The following is a 21,436-nucleotide window of genomic DNA, read 5'->3' as shown; positions in this document are numbered from 1 at the left end:
TTACTTTCCTTCAGTTTTTTTGTTTTGTTGCTTTTGGCCAATTTCTTAGTTACTGTGATTATTTGAAAATATGTCAGAAAAAAAAACTCTTTTTTCTCCCTCTCTCTACCATAGGCTTTGGCTCAATGGTTATCTCTCTCTCCTCTCTCTCTCTCTCTCTCTCTCTCTCTATTTCCACCTCTCTCTCCCTCTCTCTCTCAAATGGTCTTGCAGAAACCTGGCTTTGACCATGTCTGTCTTCTGCTCAGAAACTTTCAATGTTTCCTTAGAACAGCCTCCACAATTTAGGTCCAACCCCCTTTCCTGTTTATTACCCCTCTCTTTTGTTGTTTTCTCTCTCTCTCTCTCTCTCTCTCTCTCTCTCTCTCTCTCTCTCTCTCTCTCTCTCACACTCACACACACACACACACACACCTGTCTACACAGTGTCCTTTCTTTTCCCACTGGATCCAGGTTCTGTGGGGTCTGAAGCTTATATAAGTTGTGAAGCTCCCTCTGAAAAAATACAAAATTACAAATACAAAATTAAGAGAGTGATTATTTATTCAGAATGATAAAAGTAATCCCAACTTCAGCACTATTGACATTTTGGGTAAAATAAAATTCTTTGTTGAGGGAGGAGAAAGCAGCTGTCCTGTGCATTGTAGGATCTTCAGTAGCAGCATCCTTACCCTCTATACACTAAATACCAGTAGCCCCTCCCCAGTTTTGACAACCAAAAACGTCTCCAGACATTAGCAAATGTTCCCTAAGGGGTAGAATTGCCCCAGTTGAGAACCACTGCTCTAATCCTACCCACTCTTTCAAAGTATAGAAAAAAAAAGTCTTTCCAGCTTCTCTTATAAGTCTGTGTCTAAATCCCCTAATTCCTAAGAAAATTGAAGAAAATAAAATTTTTTCTGCCTATATTACTTATTAACATATACATAAATATCTACCAATGTTCAAAACAGTAAATACTTCATGACCTTATTGGGTTTATAACAGGAATTCAAGATTGGTTAAATACTAGCACATCAAATTAATTAATGGAAGCAGAAAAAACATTCAATTATTTTCAACACGCATTCATGCTAAAATTTCTAGAAAACCAATAAAAGGTAACTACCAAAACCTTCAGCAAGTTCATATTCTATGATAAAATGTTTAGAAATAGTCTCTTAAATTCTGGAACAATCAAGGATGATACTATCACTACTTCTGTTGAGCACAGTATTAGATATCTTATGCCAAGTAAGTTAAGAAAACAGAGCAGAGAGGTTGAAAAATAAAACCAAAACTGAGCTTATTAAGGAATCTGACCTAATAGTAAAAGAGAACTATGGTAGGCAGAATAATGGCTCCTCACAGATGCCTACATCCTAATCCCTAGAACCTGCTAGAACCTGGCAAAAGGGAATCTGCAAATGTGATTAAGTTAAGAATCCTGAGATAGGATGATTATGCTGGATCATCTAGGTGGCCCAGTATAATCACAAGGGTCCTTATAACAGGGAGGTAAGAGGATCAGAATCTGAGGAGATGTGACAAAGCGGATGTTAGAGTAATGACAAAGCTGGAAGGCGGCCATGAGCCAAAGAATGCAGGAAGCCTCTAAAAGCCGGAAAGGGCAAGAAATGCATTTCACCCCAGAGTCTCTGGAAGGAACGCAACCCTGCCAACACCTTGATTTTAGTGCCAGGAGACCCATTTTTAGAATTTCAACTTCCAGAACTATAAGATAATAAATGTATTGTGTTATGCCACAAAGAGTGTGATAATTCATCACAGCAGCAACAGGAAATGAATGTAAATATAGAGGCTATTCCAAGAAGTAATAGAGAGCTTAACAATTTTGTTGGATATAGTTCCAGATGAATCAAAGACAAAAGTAATAGGCAAAAGTTTAATTTTTTGGAAGAAACCACATGCAAATATCTTTAAAAACATAGAGAAGGGAAGAGTTTCTTAAATAAGACATAATATCTATAAACCATAAGTAAAATTAAAAGATTATTAATTTGCATATATTAAAAAGTAAGGCCTTTCATGAATCAAATTCACCATATTATGACTGGAGAGGGGAGAAGCCACAAGCTAAAAAAAAGATATTTGCAACATTTAAAATAAACAGAAGCTTAGTATCTGGAATATTAGAGAAGTCCTACAAATCTGTAAGAAAAAGTTACATAGTTAGGTTTTCAAAAAATGAGCAAAATAAACAGGCATTTTGTGCAAGGTGAGGCATGAATGATCATAGAACATATAATAAGATGCTCAATTTAATTTATAATTAAAGGAATGCAAATTAAAATCATAATGAAATACAATTTCATATTATCGGATTAGTAAAAATTAAAGTCTGACACTAGCAAGTTTTGGCACTCATCTATCCTCGAAAGGGTAGTAGAGATTAGCATAGCCAGTTGGGAAGCAGTGTTTCATCATTTTAAGTGTACATAAAGTACAAACCTGCAATTCATGTTAGATATATAACCAAAAGAAATTATTTCATATGGGTTCCTGGGTACTTGTATAAGAATATTTTAGCAGCATCGTTCACAAAAGCAAAACAGTAGAAACAACTCAAGTATTCATCAGTGATAGAATGGATTAATAATCATGTAATGGAATACCATACCATAGTGAAAATGAATTAACTACAGCAAGAAATCCAACATTTCTGAATTTCAGAAACATAATTTTGAGCGAAAAATACAAATTACAGATATATATACACACATATATGCACATTTACATATATACATATGTGTGTATATACAGAGTGAATTTTGATATATGGTACTTTTACTATCATTGATATAGGTACATATTCATTTATTAGCATTGATTCATATACATTCATATTACTATTGATATAGATATACATGTGTACACATATCTACACTATATATGAAAAATACATGATTTCTTCCTTGTTTATCAGAAAATGTCATTACTTTGTCCTTTTGAATGATAAAATCTCCAGATTTTCTCTCAACATGTTAAAGATATTATTCCATTGTTTTCACACTTTCCTCATTATTGAGAAGTTTGATTTTGTTTTAATTTTCATTCCTTTGTAGTTCATCTGTCTTTTCATTCTGGTTGCATTTGAATCTCTTTGCCTTTGGTATTCCATAATTTCATACTGATGTATCTAGGTTTGGATTTATTTTGGCTTATATTGCTCAGAATTTGTTGAACTTCCTGATTTCAAGCATTTTTATGCATAACCAATTCTAAAACAGAATCAAATATTCTCCCTTTGAATATTCTCTCTCCCACATTCCCTTTTTCTGGAACTCTTAATACACTAGAGAGTCTCATTCACTTTCTCCTTTATATTTTTCACTTCTTTATCTCTGTACATTGTATTCCAGCTTGTTATATTTTAGTTCACCGTCTCTCTTCTACTGGATATATCTAATTAGATATTTGCCTTTTCCACTGAATTTTTGGTTTTAATGACTCTATTTTTCATGTGCAATTCTATTTGGTTCCCTTTAAAACCTACCTGCTTATTTTTCATAGAGTATTGCCTGTTGTTATGTTTTCAATGCTGTTTTTGGAGGGGTCTTTAATCATTTTTAAAAGCTTTAAGTGTCTACCAAAAAATTTCATTCTGTGAAGTCTGGGGTATCTAATTCTGCTGTTTGTTGACAGTTGATTTTTGCTTCTGGTGAACTATTTAACTAAATATTTTGTAATTTTGGATTGTGAGTCCTTCTTCCTTACAGTTTTGTATGTGAGAAACTTGCGCAGCCTGGGTTGGGTACATGCCCCTCTAAAGGAGGTTTCTATTTGTTTTTACCAGGTGCCCCTTGTGTGTCACAGGTCAGGATCATATTTTTATGTTAAATTTTTAGTGTGTGGATTTCTAGACCATGAAATTTTGATGGACCAAAGAAAATCTTTATATCCCTTGTGATTTTTGAAATCCACATGCATATTTGTACTAAACTAAATGCTTTTCTTGAGCATTTGTTTATTTAATACAAAAATATTGTTGAGAATGCTAGGCAGTGGGAGTACAAAATTGACTAAGTGACCATTCTTGAGGAGATGGACCTAAAACACGAAGTTGGGCTTTGCTTGATATGTTTTGCTAGGGGTATATATACAGGGTCCATAGCACAGAAGAACCATTAACAATGATTGGAGTAGGGTGAGCAAAGCGAAAGGCACTGCCCAGGTACTTGTTAAAATGAGCCTTGTATTGCTAGAAAAAAAATGATAAAACAAGATTATCTGGTTGCTTTATCCTTAAGATGGCACTATAAACTCACGATTCCTTTGTAGAAAAAGAATACATAAAAATAACTGAGATTTATCTAAAAATTTCACTCAAACATTATGGTATAAATTTGAATGGCATTTGTGTGTCAGACACTAAGTGCTTGTGTGTGTTATTTTCATTTAATCTTTATAGCAACCTTAAGAAGTAGAAACAAGTATTTGCCCCATTTTACAGAATAGGAAGAGGAATCAGAGAGGATGAAAGTGACTTTGCCCTCAGTCACAAACCCTCTAAGTGGCAAAGCCAGGACTTAAACTGAGACAGCCTGAATCCAGAAACTGTGCACTTAATCACTATGCTGTATCACCTCTTTATAGTAATCCACATGTTGAAAATGCAACAACATTAGAATGATCGGTTATAAAAACTTTTTTTCTCAGCCCTGGTTAAGTCGCACTAGAAAACATATCAAAAAGTCCATGTCTTAGTCCTCAGAGAGTGACAGAAGACATCTGGGCACCTGGAGGCAGTCTTATAAGGCTGAGAATGTAAGTTTGGCAGTGAAACAGACCCAGGTTCAAAACTAAGCCCTACACTAGCTACTGTACTTGAACAGATTCGGTCTTCCTATTTATAAAATAGAAATATCACCAGACCTACTTTATGGATTGTTATCAGGATTAAAAGAGTGAATTCGTGTAAAGCTCTTTGAACAATGTCTGAAAACGGTAAGTATTCAATAAATGTTAGCTATGATTATTACTATGGATTTATGTAATCCATGAGCAAGGAGGGTGGTAAATGACTTCATTCATTCACTACTTATTATTAACCCCTTACTATGCGCTAAATACAAGGTCCTAGAGATACAATCTTTTCTTTATTCAGCAGATATAACTAAGCTCTTGACAGGTATTATACTTTGAGGAAATCGTAACATCTGTTGAATTAGACAATATCCTGAAATTTTCCTTCCCCAATGTTTCAACTCTGTGTAGGGATTTCCCTGCTTTGGATAATTAACCATCATGAATATAACAAATTTGATTCATAAAATTTTGCTTTACTATAAAAGTTTATTTTCTCCATAAACCTCAGAATGTTTATTTTGTAGAGTCGAATATTATTGTTTCTAAGTAATGTAGTGTATAATACTCTTTATAGATTAATTTATGGGTTTTGAAATTCTTGAGTGGGAAAACCTCCCAACTCTATCAGAACAATGGAGTTTTGACCACAAAAAGCAATAAAAGGTATGGGGTTTCAGGTCAGAGAGACCTGACTCTAAGTTCCTCCATTCAACAGCTGTGGAATCTTAAGTAATTTTTCACTCTTCTGAGCCTCGGTTTCCTTATCTCTGAAAGGGATAATAATATCTCCATCTTAGAGGATGTTGAAAGGGTTAAATTCGTTGATTAATTCCTGAAAGTATTTATTTGTTGAGCACCTACTATATACCAGACGTTCTTCTGGATACTGAGACTACAAAAATAAACAAAAAGTCACTATAAAAAGATAAAATTTGAGGGGAAATTGAGATTATGTGAAATAAAACCTTTAAAATTAATTATTCCATCAATGTATGCAGAGCTTACATTCTTAAAAGGCTTAAGAAGCATTTAATTGTGGCAGAGTAGAGATTCAAATTAGAATCTGCAGTTGAGCAGTAAAGATAGTCTGACAAAGAAAAATAGAAATGAGTTAATTACTAGTAAAAAGATTTTCAAATTACCTTTTATTAGGTAATCTTATAATTCCATAACAGGTGTTTGGGTATACAAACATGTATATACAATTTTCTAAACACGTAAATAAAAAGCAGTAGTTTAGTATCTGCTGACATTCAAATTACTAAAAACCTTCTCAAAACATTTATTATAAAAATCAGTAAAATTGTTTAACGCAAAATTCTAAAAATTTTGGGGTATGTGTACATAAACATTGTCAAGCTTGCTTTACAAAAAGAGTGCAATTTCTATCCATGTGTTCATAGTGACTTTTAAAAGTAGTTCAAAGGGGGAAAAGATGGTAGCATTGCTTCTATTACAGCATTAATTAATACTGACTTACTCTGGGGTATCCATGAAAGGTCCTTTGTTATCACATATAGTAAAAATATTTAAAAATTAATACTCTATATCTATGAATAAAACATAGAAAATAAGACTTTATTTTCTTAGACTAACTTGTTACCATGAAAAACTGCATTCATTCTGCAGATATTACTGAAACCTCACATTATTTTTTTAAAAATATTTACTATATTTGAAATTCAAAAAGAAACCCACAAGACATATTCTCCTCCCAATACATTCATTGAATGCAGATTTAAGTGAGCACATCTCATTTTGATTGTGCCCTTTATTTGCATACTTTAAAAATGACTACAATATAGTTCATTTGTATTTTTAACTGGTACCAAAATTAAGAATAATCTATGCAAAACCAACAGCCTGTATGTCTAGTAACAGTTGTCAAATGCCAAAAGAAAAAAAAAAAAGCCCTGAGTCAGTATTTTTTGCAAAAGTAATGAAGAAGAGTGCTCCCAAGTCATTTTATAACTTATGAAATAGTTTAGACTGTCTAGTATTAGTTCGTTTTGTTTTCATTTTGATTGAAGAGAGGTATGGCTTTTGTTTAGTTAATCCAACTCAGGTCATTTCTTAATATTCAATTTCATTTAAATCCTCAGAATATCCTGATGATTGCTGAGTTATATCTTCCATTTCTGTCAAGAGACAAATAGATAGTAATAGTTTTCTCCATTTTTATTGTAGAAAAATACTTAATTTGCATTCTTATGATTTGAGACTACTGTAAAATCCCTTTTCAATCAATCTTATGTAATTGGGAAAAATATTGTTACCTGTGCAGGGTCCTGCTTGAAATTTAACATCATCGATGGCAATATCACTTCTTATTGACACTCCACGAATGGCTTCAAAAATTATCTGAAAAATAATGAAGTTTGGATTTAGAAATAGAGTCATCCTGGTAAAACGATGCTGGCCAGGGCCAGATCCAATCTGTGTGGGTCTGAAAGCTTACATTGCTCTTAGAGGCCCCCTTTAAGGAACAAAATACAAAATCGCAAATTCAAAATTAGATTCAAAAGAGAATACTTATCAGGAATTCAAAGGAATTCCAACAAATTACTGGAGCCTTGGAGATTCAGGTTCTTTTCTTCTGATACCTCTTCAGGCAGTTTCCCAGAAATACTCACCTGGAAATGCTTCCTGGTGAAGACCTGGTTTCCCCTCCCCATCTACAATATTCTCCTACCAGTACTCACGGGCCCATGAAAGTGATGGGCTCAGAATCTTAAGCTTCCTTAGGCTCTCCATAAATCTACCTTTGATACTGGTTCTAGGTGGAAGAATTTAATATGACTGATGAGACCCATGTATGAACAGCAAAGTATGATAATAAAATTTACTAAAAAGACAATGATTCATTTGTCATGTTAAATACCATAACATTGAAGAAAGCTCAGGAAGAAGAGGGAACCAGTTTCATGACTTTAGATCCTAAGAAGAAAATAATCAAACATTCCATTTATAGAAAAATAGATTATATTACAATCTCTAAGGCTGCCCCAACAATGGTTAATAAACCACTGAATACTCCAGGGAGGTTGTTGGTGATAAAAAGTGTCCAGAAGACACACTTGCTCTACTTATTTTATGAGCAAATGACTCCTCATTGGATTAGGTTATGAGTTAAATGCAATAAACATATGAAGCTATCTTGAAATTAATGACTCAAAGAAGCTTTAATGACAGAAATGTGATAAAGTAACATTAATAAAAATTCTAAGGACACAACCCTAAACAAGAATCCAAATCAGTTGCAAGAAGAGAAGAAAAAAATTTTAACCCATCTAGATAGGAGGATGTATGAGTATAGTTTTAAGCATTTCAATTCTCCAAACAATACTAAGATTTGTTTTTTGACCACCAAGTCTGCAATGTAAGGTATAATAGACAAATTACCTGATGGAATTATACTTAATAGTCTATGGTTGGACCAAAAACACTTGATTTCATAAAAACTTCTCCTTTGAAGTTCCTTAATACTTGGGTGATAATTATTTCATAGCATTAGGATTTCCCCCTTGTATGACAGATATACACTATTAGTAAATAATTGTGGTTATTTAAAAATAAGATAAAAATATTTTTTCTTTTGATTGAAGTGTATTTTTTCAAATGATGACTAAGTTATTAGGACATAAATACTTATTAAGTTGTTTGGACCCAAATACTTAATAAATGGAACTGTTAGGTATTTCTTTTGGTCTAAGGTACCAGAAAAAATTTACTGAGAGTAAGGGCACCATGAACAAGAAAATTTGAAGACCTGGTCTTAGCTGAGTATTAGGCACATAATTCCTAGTAAATGTTAGGTAGTGTAATGAATGTAAATAATTCTAGTGAGTTGAGAATTTGACTAATGCGTTCTTTCTCTGGCATCAAAACATAAGAAACGAGGGAGGAAAATATCTGAGACCAGAAGGGGAAAAGTAAGGAAATAAAATCATTTTGTATTTTTGACCAATAGCAAGTCTGGCTCTGCTTCACTATTTAATAAATCCCTTAGGAAGGAGCATGAATGAAATTTTGTCACTTGATAACATTTCTTCTACAGGGATAATCTGATTATTGGAATGTCATTGGGAGGTGACCCATATATTTCCCTATAGGATGAGTCTCAAATGGCAGCAGTACTATATATAGCATTTTAAAAATCATCTATACCTGCCCATCCCCACTGATGATGTACACATGTACTTTTCTAGCTCTGTTCTTTTCCCTAGACTCCTATCCTCCTATTTACTTAACACACTCACTTGGATGTCCAATAGACATCAAAAACTTTGCATGTCAAAAAAAAAAAAAAAAGCCTATTAATTTCCCCCCTACACGCACTGTCCTCGCTCCTCCAGATCTGCCCCCAACTAAAGTCTTCTCATCTCAATAAATGGCAATTCCATTCCAGCAGTTGCTCAGGCCAAAATCTTTGGATAGTCATCTTGGCTCCTCCCTTCCCCTCAAACTTCATATTCCATACATAAGGAAGTCCTGCAGGCTTCTGATGACCTCTCACCTCTGCGACACAGCCCTAGTCACCACTCCTCTTCCCAGGATTACTACAGTAGACCCCCAAATCTCCTCATGCCCATATAGTCTACCTTCCATTTAGTAGCTAGAGTGATCCTTTTAAAATATAAATCAGATCACATTACCTTAAAACCACTTGATGGTTCCTTATTGCTTTTGCAATAAATTTCTAACTCTACCATGCTGTCCAAGCCCTTTCCTGATTATGCCCTGAGATGTCTTTGACCTCATTACCTGATCTGCTTGACTTATTCTTTTTCATAGCACTTAGTATCACCTGATGTTATATTATATATTTTTGGTTTGCATTTTCTATCTCTCCCCCGAATAGAATGTAACTCCAGAAGAGCAGGAACTTTATATGTTATGTTCATTGCACTATCCCCAACACTTAACACAGCAAGGGGCCAATAAATATTTATTAAAATGAGATATTTTGGCCTTATTCTATCAGAGCTCTGTCTGGATGCCTGATGTATCTATTGAGAATACCAGATCTGCCATGGTGACATGAATTAGAGCCCAGAGAGATTTGGAAGGGATTATATTTTTAGAAACAATAATAACATTTTTTAATATTTTTGTACTTTAAAGTTTATAAAACCCTTTCACATACATAATCTCACTTGACCCTCACTCTAAATTTGGTTATGTCAGTGTGGCAGGAATTATTACCCTATTTTGAAAATGTATAAACGACCTCAGCGAATAAGATTTCTCCACGGTCACCCACTGCTTGTGACATCCCAGGGAATAAGTATATTTTGGAACTTCTACGGTGGGAGGGAGTGTAGAACAGTGGTTTAGGGATACAAACTTTGGAACAGATCTGGGATTAAATTCTTACTCTGCCACTTTCAGCTGGACATCTGCTTTCACCTATCTGTAAAGAGGAACTATAAGGCCAATTGGAAGAACTTATGTATATAGTTGCTAGTGGTGTAAGAGCCTGACACGTAAAATATGGCTAATCTATTTGCACAGTGGTGTGTCTGTGTTTTATTAGACACTAGGATGTTTTGAAAAAATTTGTTTAGCCCAGTCTTTAGATAGTCGTTTGGCATTCCTCAGGGAATCACTAAATCTAGAAAAAAAATTCCTTGCGGCAGATTCGTATCTGTTCCATTCTAAGCCAAAGGGAAATGGTCTGGAGTCTTCTTTGCAGATTGTGAGCTGAAAATCTCTGAGAATATTCTGTACCCTTCGAACTTGAACACTCCAAGATACTACCCGAGATGCTTCAAAGACTTTTAAAACAACCAGCCACCCAGCAAGTCTAGGAGATGCAAGGCCCTGAACCTGGCTTCCTGGGCTTAGATGCTGAGAAGTCACCTGCAGAACTCAAATCCTAAAATGCTCGTGTATCAGCATCATTTGGGGATTTTAAAAAACATCAATACTCAGGCTTCACCTAAGAGATTCAGATTCATTTAGTCTAGGACAGAGAGTCTCCACCTTTAGTGTGCATCAGAATTACCAGGAGGGCTTGTTAAGACACAAATTTCTGTGCCCCACGCCCAGGGTTTCTGGTTTAGTAGTTCTGAGGGTGGGCCTGAAAATGTGCATTTCAGGTGAATTTTTTTTTAGGTGAATTTGCACTTCAAATGTTGTTACTGGTCTCAGGACCGCACTTTGAAAACATTTGTATAGGGTATGGTGCCCTAATAGCCTAATAAAATTAATCTATCATCTCTGAATGATGATCAATTATATTAGTAAGTTCCTAAGTGATCCACTTTCCTTCTGTAAACAGACATTAAATCATTATTAAAAATCTTCCCTGGGGCTATCTGTTATTCTTTACTAAATTTCTAGATAGTTTTATCCATGCTGAGATAATGGGTCATCCCTGGATAGTGGCACATCTCCCCTGTTATTTGTTCTTTAAAAGTATAGCACCCTAGATGGCACTACAACCTGGCCACCTGAGCTTCAATTCCTTTCCTTTTAGATCTGTAGAAAAATAATTGCGGTTTGTGGGTGGTATAAAATAAAGTCCTTATTTTTGATACCTCTTCCCAGGAATATTTGGGCTTAGACCAAGCAGCCTGTGTTTAACCTGAGGGGTAATGGTCTAGGAGGTTTGTTTATCAGCCAGAAGCAAGAATAAGGAGGAAGCAGTGCTTTCAGTGGAGGGTCACACCTGAGCATTCCTCAGAGCAAGTTTAGGAATAGTCAGGAGTCTGAAGGTTATCTCCCCACAGCTTTCTAGAGCTTTGGCTCATGGTAGGCCGATGAAGAGAGTGGTTGTCAGGAGGCTGCTGCCAATCTCTGGACTAGATTGGCTGCTCAGACTTATGCTGGAATATAAAAGGCTCTTTTCTAATACTGCCCAGATTCCTTTATAATCAGGATCCTGTAGGATGAAGGTCTTCTACAGCACATGAGACAACCCAGGGGGAGATCAAGACTCAATTTCTTGTGCATCAGTGTGGACAGAGGCTGAAAATATCTCTTTTAACCATGTACTCTGGTAAATATAGGATTACAACAAAAGTCCTTGTATGTGGGTGATGTTGAATGAATGATGCAGCTGCAACAACTAATTAGGTAATACCATGTTTAGAAGGGAAACTCTGTTTTAGAGGTGTGCAGGACACATAGAATGTACTTGACACTCACAATGTACCAAGACAAAAATAGATACACTTTCATCATTGAGCTGCAAAAATCATTTTATGCATAAATACCCAAGTCTCTCTCTCCTTGCCTAATTTCCCATTCACTGCTTAGATTTAATCAATATAGTCTAATTATGTTTACTCTTAAACAAGTACTGCCTTTATCTATGACCTTGAAAAAGAACAAAACATTCTATTTGGTTGCAAAAAAAAAAAAAACCCAAAAAGAACATCAGAAGCTGATAGGAACGTTTTCCATTACTTGATTCTTATCTCTTTTGGCTTACCAGGTGTTGCCTCTCACAGCTGTATTCAATAAGCGCGCGGAGCCAGGAAATGCTCTGTTCACCTCTTCTTCTCCATAAGAGGAACTCTTCACTGTCACCTTCTTTTTTCAAATAAACACTCAGCAGGCCAGTCCCTGCTCCATACATGTGGTAGAAAAAGGTTAAGCAGTGTTTTCCGGTGACTCCTCGCAGAGGACCAGACAAGAAGTGTGCTTTTTGTCCATACACCATGTGAGAGGCCTCGATGTACATGTAATAGCCTTGAGAGTAATATAAAATCAGGTATTGTTAAAAAGGGCACAAATTATATTCTTTTCTTTCTCTTTTGAGTAGTGTTCTTGAAAACAATGGTTGACTTGATGACAGTACTGACAAAAGGGTTCTATCGTTTTGGAGACTGTACAATCCAAGGAGAATAAATAGGCTACAAAATTTAGACCATCAAAATAAATTTTTTCATTTAATAATCTATAATTCAGTTTAATATATAGGAGGTAATCAATATACTAGTATTATGCCTCTGATGTGGTGATTAATGTATCAGAATTTATCCTACTCATTCATAGACAGTATTCTGGAGCTTCTAGACACTGGTTTAGGGGAGAGAGCATGGATTTTGTAGTCAGGTATATATGGGTTCAAGTCCTTGCTCTAAATTTGTTGTTTGTGTGATCCTGGTCTAATGAATTTTCCTCTCTGGACCTATATTCATCATTTAAAAATAAGGGTTCATTGTACGTGTGCTACAGAGTTGTGAGAATTAAATAACATATGGGACATATGCTTGTGTATTACACATTCAAATATTCGTTTCCTGTCCTGCCCTCTTTCTTGAATGTTTTCATGACACTTCTTTTCATCTCAAAAACATATATAGCATTTAATATAATTATGACATTTTATATATTATATATCATATGCTATATATGTTTTAATTATTAACACTTTATATTTCCGTTTTCCTTTCCTAATTTTATTTTGATTTTTTGATTTGCTGGTTTCAGGCAGAAGCAGGATTAGTCTGCACGTAAATAAGGCACTCGTATGCTGGAGCCAGTTTCCACTGGTTCCCAAGGGTCAATTATGTGATTTTGGTTCATAGGGCCAATGACTTCACATTGGTTGTTTGAAATGGACCGTGATGGAAGTATTTGCACCACTGAAATAGGACGTAGCTATGAATTAAGAACCTCTGCCAACCATCAATAGAGCTGGTTGGTGTTAAATAATTACCATCAAGCCACTGAAATAAGGCAATATATTAACATTGATTTCTAGACTATTGCACCAGTAATATAATCTGTGTACCACCTGAGGACCATTTTTTAAAAAAGGCCCCGTACTCTATATCAGTAGTTCTTAGTCTTTGATCATTTGATGAAAAGTTTATATCTTTTCTCCCTGAAAAATATAAACAAATATTTGCATGCAATTTTATTGTCTTTGCCAATATTGATTTTTTTTACACACACGCTATAAAAAATAATCTTAAGCAACCAAAATGCCCATCGACAGACAATTGGATAAAGAAATTATGGTTCATATATACAATGGAATATTACTCAGCCATTAAAAAAAATGAAATCCTACCATTTGCAATGACATGGATGGACCTAGAGGTTATTATGCTAAGTGAAAAAAGTCAGAGAGAGAAAGATAAATACCATATGATTTCACTCATATGCAGAATCTAAGGAAGAAAAAGAACAAACTAATCAAAAACAGACTCACAAAAATAGTGGACAATTTGGTGACGGACAGAAGGGAGGGGATTGGGAGACTGGGAGAATGGGGTGAAGGGTTAAAGAAATACAAATTAGTAGTTGATAGTTGGTCATGGGGATGGGGAGAGAATGCAGTTAGCATTAATATGATGGCTAGGTGGAGGGCAGAAGAGGGAGGAAGCAATTGGGGAGATCATTATATCAACTACAGAGATGTCTAACCAATGTACTGTATACTTGAAACTAATTTAAATAAATAAATTTAAAAAATAATCTTTACATAGTGTTATGTCTCATTATTTCATGAAGAAATTAATGGCCAAATTGAGGGGAAAAAAAAAAAAAGATCCCAAATAATGTATGTAAATGAAATGGTTTCTAGGGTATCTCCCTTTATAGTTTAAAGTTTAATCAATGAGCTCTAGTTATTTTCCAAAATTCAATGCATGAAATACCCCAACCAGAATTCATCACAAACTCCATCTATGTTCCTTCAAGATATTCCTCCTTTCCCATTCCCCCATTTCACAAACACAAACGTAAGAAGTCCCATAGGCTATTAAAAGGGTGGGAATAAAAGTCCTGCCCAATTTAGTCTTATAAAATTGTGTGCACTGTGTAACACCTTCCCCCAATGTTTCACTCAGTGAAGTTGTCACTTTGAAAAACTGGGCCATCACAGCCATGGGATGTGGCCTTCATCGACCAGTCATCCCCATGATCTGTTTTAAAATTTCAGGAAAAATACTGTCAATATTTCTGGAGAGCTCACTTATGACATCCTCATTACTAAAACCAATGTTCAGTTTTAGTCCTTGTCATTTTTGTCCCATTTGTAGCATTGGACATGGTAGATCACTCCTGCCTCCTAGAAGTACCTTCTTGTCTTGTAGGACACTGTGCTCTCCTGGTTTTTCTTCTATTCCACTGGTTAACCTTTCTTCTCTGACCTCTTGACCTTGGGGTGTTCCAAGGCCTACTTCTTGAACTTCTCTATTCTCACTCCTTTGGTGATCTCACCTTGTTTCATGGTTTTAAATGCTACATAGGTTGTCATATCTCAAAATTTTCATCCTCTTTGCTGAAATCCAGACTAATTTACTGAAAACTGCCTAGTGGACATCTCCACTTTCTGTCAATTAAACATGTCAAACTGAACATGTTCAAAACTAAATTCCTAGCCTACTTTCTAGTTGCCCAGGCCCAAACCTGGGCCTCGCGCACCACTCCTCACGGCCTCTCACTCTCCACATTCAGGCAGTCAAAAATTCTGTTGGCTCTACCTTCAAAATATGTCTAGAATCTAGTCATTTCTCTTCTCCCCACCTCCACTGCTACTCTCTGGTCTGAGCCATTGTCATTTCTCGCTTGAATGAATGCATCACTTCCCAACTACTTTACCTGCTTCTACTCCTGTTCTCTACAATCTAATAACAACATAGTATCCAGAGTGAACCCTCTAAAATAAAAGTTAAATCTTACACTTCTCTGTTTAAAATGATCCATTGGCTCAGCATTTCACTCAGAGGAAAAGCTGAAGGCCTGACAATTGCCTGTAGGGCCCTAAACAATCTCCTGCCCATTTTCTTATCTCTCTGCTGCCTACTGACTTCCTCTCCTACTACCTTTGCCTTACTTACTCTGTGTTGTGTGGCCACACTGACCTGACATACGGAGGTATGCTATCACCTCAGGGCCTTTGCAATGTGCTAATCCCTCTGCTTGGAATGGCTATCCCCCCACACAATCTCAGGTCTCACTCTCTCACCTCTAAGTCTTACTTCATCTACTACCTTTTCTATTAGGCCTGTTCTGACTACTGTGTTTCAAACTGCAATTCCCTTCCTCTGGCATTCCTCATTCCTTACACCCTAATTTATTATTTCCATAGCATTGAATTGCCTCTTAACATACTATATAATTTTCTTATTTTTCATGTTTATCTGTCTCTCTCTTCTAGAATATACAAAGGCAGAGATATTTCCTGGTTTACTTCACTACTATGCCCCAGGTCCTAGAACGGTGCCTGGAATATATTTGTCGAATGGACAAATGAACGCATTTTCTTTCACAGCTCTGAGCCATAAACAAGTTTGACCATTTCCTGATCGCATGGCTCTATCAAGGTCATTCCAGTTGTGTGAAGGTCTTGCAATGAGACATGCAGTTGACTATGATGATCCAAGGCAAAACAGAACAAATCCAAGTTTTGATAAAATTAAACTTATATTAAACGATTGTTCTCAAACTAGTTCCATACCATCTGATGTATTTTTTTAACCAATCACACATAAGATAATTCTTTAACTTCATTACCTTCATTCTTTCATTTGCAAGAAAATTGCTACCCTGGGATTTTTGCAATTGCAGCAATAAAAGAAACTTTTATTATTCTTTCTTTTAACATTTTCTAAGTTAAGCTAGGTTGGATGTAAACAAATATAGATATGCATAATCCTAATAGAAGGGTGTATTTAATTTAATTCCATGGAAAATAAGGTTAAAGCATGAAAATGACCATGGTTTATCATTTAACTACATACAAAGGTATCCCATTCTATCCTATACATAAGTTAGTGTGGCATAGTGGGCTGAATCTCTATCTTAATATGTTAAAACTAAAAAACATTTCCTCCAAAAAATAATTCTTAAGGAAATAAGAAAATCTAAGAAAAATAACTTTTGTACTTGGCTTTGGGCTCTCAAAAGGTCCACTTGAATTCTAAGTAAAGGACCTTCGCTAAAGATGAAACACTCAATTGGGGGAGGGGAGGGGAAGATTCCTTTGAAAGATGCTGTCACTGGGAAACTAGAAAGTAGAAACCACTGGGGCCCTGAACCATAAAGTCTTTTTGGAATGAAAAGTAGGCAATGGATCCATCGTGAGTGAGAGATGACACAAGAAATGTCATCTTTCATCTAGTGATGATAGTGTGCATCCTAGGGAATAAACAATGAGTCCCAGCCGGAATTCACCTCTAGAACTACCCAACTGAATTCTTTCTTTAATGAGTACAATGCACTGATTACTTAGCCTCAAATGGGTGAAGCGTTACTCTGGTAATGCTTTCACTTCATGTATCTCTGGGTCTCAGGTATCAGGCTGAAGCCATTACCTAAGGTTTGCAGTTCCAGAGATCTTTGTGTTTAGTGAAATATGAAAGGAATCTCCTAAGCCGTTTGATCTGTGTCATTGTGCTATTCTGGGAGAGAGGGAAAACATCCAGGGGAATGTTAAGTAAGACAGTGCATTTCCGGGGCACTCACACCAGCCTGCTTTCCTTGAGTACTGCTGGCCTTTCCAAAAATCCTTCAGGATGTAGTTTCTACTTTAAGCATGTAAGTATATCCCATAAAGCAGTACTGATTTAGACCAATCTAGACCAACGTCTATACTTATAAATAATTGTAACATATTTGTCAACTGATCAGAATTTGTCCCTCTGATACATAAGCCAACTATTCATCTTGATTCCAAATGTTTTTCTTCTTGACTGGCATGTGACATTCCCTTTCCCCAGATAAAAAATCAGAGCTTCATGGAGAGCCAGTCTGCCTCACATGTGTTTGGAAAGCAGAGAAAAATTCCATGTGTTGACAAGCTTTGCCACATTACTACTCCAAATGCTGTCTGTCTCAGCACACAAAAGCTCTGGATGGAAACCAGGGAGCCCCAGCGTTGAAACCTCAGACTGGCTCACGTGTTCCTGCATGTGAGGGATTCCAGTCTGTGGAAGGGATTATTAAGTGGAGAAAACAAATCACTTTCTCTCTTTGAGTCATTGTTTAACATTCAAGATAGGGGTTCCGATGGGTCTACTGGGAGATCAGGGTCCCATCTGTTTTTCATATAGCAACCATGATGTGTTGACACACACACCATATTCATAATTTGGAACAGGGAAGCAGCTGTTCCTCCAGTCTCGCAGCCCCCTTCCACTAAGGCCAGGAAGGAGCCCGGGTGGCCTGAGTGAGGCCATGTGGAGTGAATAGCTAGCTGCACTCATTAAGCTGAAAGGGGATTCTTAACAATCAGGGGAAAAAAGATATCAATACTTTGAGAACAACAGCTAAATGTGTCTCTAATATTGCTTTTTATCGTATCTTTTAAATGACTTTTAAAGTTTGTCATAAACGAGGAGTTACTGTTTGATGGGTAGAAAGTTTCAGTTTGAGAAAATGAAAAGTTCTATAGATATAGTATAGTGGTGATGCTTGTACAACAACATGAGTGTATTTAATGCAACTGAATTATTGTACTCTTAAAAATGATTAAAATGGTAAATTTTATATTTTGTATACTTTATCACAATTTTTTTAAAAGCTTATCATAGAAGCCTTCTCTCTGTGAGTAGGATCTGACAGTATCAGAAACTAGAGTGATAAGTTGTTGAAAGATTGATGGACATTGGAGATTTTAGTAATCTGGAGCTAACTCCTCAGATAATTACAGACTAATTGGGTAGTATCGTTACACATCTGTAATCAACTACCAAAATTTTTAAAAGACAAAGACTTGAATTAGACTGCTATTAAGTTTCAGCTACATAACTAACACATTAAATATATAGTTTCATTTTCTTTTGTCTGACAGCACAATTTTATAAATAAATGTCATTTGGTATTTTAATATATCATTAGTATTTATATCACACAAGAAGAGAGTGTTCTTAGAAATAAATAAGACTTCTGCCTTTACTTAGTAGCAGGTTGAAAGATAATTTTAATTGCCAAAAATATAGAAGATGTATTGAAGCACTAAATGGTATCACAAAAGAAACTGATGGTGTCTCTTTCTCTGGAAATTGTTAAGAAAAGGATAAATTGTTGCTTTTCTAGGATGTAGTTGCAGGAAAGGAGAGGGAAGACTGGGTGACTTATAATCTATTCACTGGTAGACTCAGTGAGCTGGGAAATGTTATAGAGGAAAGCATTTCTTCACTAAACTAGATAGTTACCTGTAGATTTATTTATTTCACTATCTTTTGGCCACAAAATTTCTGTAAACTTCAAGGCAACTAAAACAATTCTTTAAAAAGAATTCTGATGGTATAGCACCAAGTAAATGTTAATAAAATTGCAATAGCCACTAAACCCCTGGGCAATTTGTTAAGACTCATCTTTATTGTCTTATAAAGAAATAGCATCTGTGTCAGGAAACTTACCGGTTCTGCCAGGATAGAGCTACTCAAGTAGATAGTGACAGAAAATGGAAAGACAAATCCTGTGAAGTCAAAATTTATCTGTCACAAATGCCTTTATTATTTTATTAAATAAGGAGCCAAATGATGTGACTACAATTTTTTTCCTTATTGTTGTTCTACTAGAGTAACTTTTTCTTCTAGGTGACTGACATAAACATTGGAAATGTTTCCCAAACTTTAGTCATACAAATATCATCTTCATGATATTATTTTTGTTTATCTACATGCTATCTGCACTATCATTCAGTTAATATTTTTCTTTAAATAGATTCCATTTTTATTTCTTAAATACATTTAGTCAAATAGGAAGTTTATTAGCACGAAAACAGAAAACAAGCTGTAAATCTATGAAATAATGGTTTTGATATATTGGTTATTTGTTTTCTTTTACATGGATATTACTATCAAATTAAAAAATATATATTTATCCATCTACAACTTGAGTTACCCAGTGGTAGTTTGGAAAACATTGGTTTAAGGTCTACAAAACCATCTGGTTTCTACTAAGTCATTTTGCTTGTAGTCTTTGGCCATGATTCTCTATTTATAAAAGGCCAAATGACACAGAACAATGAGTCCAAGAAAGTTCATCCCAGAGATGAGCATCAGATTTTATAAAAGATTTACTAATTGTAAAAATAGTAATACCATTCATTTGAGTGGAGCTTATATGGTATCAAGCCTTTTCATAAACACAATCTCAGTTAATCATTGCAACCCTAAGAGATTAGCAGGACATCCAATGTTATTTTTATTTTACATAGGAGGAAACCAAGGTTCAGAGAATTTATATGACCATACTCCAGGTTATACAGGCAAGTGGCAGAGTCAGCTCACTCTTCATGCATTGGTCTCTCTGCTAGACTACACTATGCTACACCCTAGAATTTGGAAAGGTTTATTGCATCTCCTGTTATTCAGTCAGGAACCATAGCTCCCTTGGAATTGCTACATATGACGAAATGTTGATTCTGATAGACACACAATAAACTGTCATATCTATATGATGGTGGCTTTTCTGAACTTCTCTTTTTATGAAATGGGCCTATGTTTGCTGGCCATCTAATGCAGTTGTCTGTAAAACAGTTTTATATGCCTCCCCTCTTTCTATTTTCTTCTTGTGTGTGTTTACCAAGTATAAACTGACAGGTTTTAAGAATGGTAAGTGAAAAGGTAGAATGCAGTATACAAGTACAGGAATAGCCTCAGAAAGTCCCAGAATGCATTGCATTCCAAAAGGAATTTGTTGTCACCAGTATCAAATACCTTTCAGTTGTCAAGGAGAAAGATACTATGTTTCTGGTCCAGAGTTTGAACCTATTACTATACTATTGTATAAGACAGGAAGTTCTGCTGTTTTTCATCCTGCCATTATTTCACTGCCTGTATTTGAAAAAAAGAAAAAGACATAGAAAAGAGCATTTAGGACTAAATGCAAAAATAGCAATAGATCAACAAAGCAGCCGATAGGAGATTTCTTTTTCGGATGTAATTTCATTATTGTTTAAATTGCACATCTAATCACAGACAGGTCTGCTGTTGCTATCCCAGGATCCAAGCAGAGACTACTTAAAACTCTCTTGAATGAGTTTCAGTATTTTAATATTTAAAACGTGTCGGTGACTTGGCTGATTTATAAGATCCTGTCTACCTCCTGCACCCTATAAATATTTGAACTTTTAGTAATTTGTTGAGTCAATTAAAATTTTCTTATTATTTTAGACTATATCCTCTGTCAAGGAGAAATTGCAGTGATATTCATCTATGCAACATTACATTTACTATACAAATCTTTTTTTTTTTTGAAACAAGATGGTTGTCAAGTGATTTCCATGATAATTAACTAAAAAAGACATTTGCAGTACTTTATTACTATAGTAGTTGTTCCTGATATTTATTACTCAAGATTGAGAGTTATAAAGGGGGGAAAAAAGGAGAAAATTACAGTCTCTTGGGCAGTTATTAGCCATAGGCAGTATAAATGTAAATTTTAATACTCTCTTCTTACTACTCCTTGCCAAAGATTAGAACACAATATAATAACACAATCTCTGATACAGCAAGACCTTGAGTAGAATAGCCAGAAATAGCAACAAAAGAGTACCAGAGACACAAAGATCTATACGATATGATTGGTTGGTTGTAGTACAGAAGAAAAGAGCAAATACCTTCAAATCTCAAGTACTGTATATAATAATGTTCTTAAATAAACAAAGATAAAAAAAAACAAAAAAAAATATGATGTACAAGAGACATACACT

General features: G+C 35.3%; 1 protein-coding gene across 2 annotated transcripts in view; it reads right to left on the bottom strand.

Annotated features, from left to right (window-relative positions):
• Window positions 1-5,935: 5,935 nt before the first annotated feature.
• Window positions 5,936-21,436, bottom strand: part of MAMDC2 (MAM domain containing 2) — a 125,144-nt gene continuing 109,643 nt past the window's right edge. The window contains exons 12-14 of one of the 2 annotated variants that reach the window (XM_015594463.2): window positions 12,248-12,507; window positions 7,086-7,170; window positions 5,936-6,947 (exon numbers count right to left, since the gene is read on the bottom strand). In XM_015594463.2, coding sequence (XP_015449949.1) covers window positions 6,883-6,947; window positions 7,086-7,170; window positions 12,248-12,507 — 410 coding nt within the window. In that variant the 3' untranslated portion in view covers window positions 5,936-6,882. Of the gene's footprint in view, window positions 6,948-7,085; window positions 7,171-12,247; window positions 12,508-20,531; window positions 20,559-21,436 lie in introns of those variants that run through there. The other variant, XM_025051394.1, reaches the window with a different exon arrangement.

This window comes from Pteropus alecto, unplaced genomic scaffold (genome assembly GCF_000325575.1).
Source record: "Pteropus alecto unplaced genomic scaffold, ASM32557v1 scaffold95, whole genome shotgun sequence".
Taxonomy (NCBI): domain Eukaryota; kingdom Metazoa; phylum Chordata; class Mammalia; order Chiroptera; family Pteropodidae; genus Pteropus; species Pteropus alecto.
This window is presented reverse-complemented; position numbering and strand designations above follow the sequence as displayed.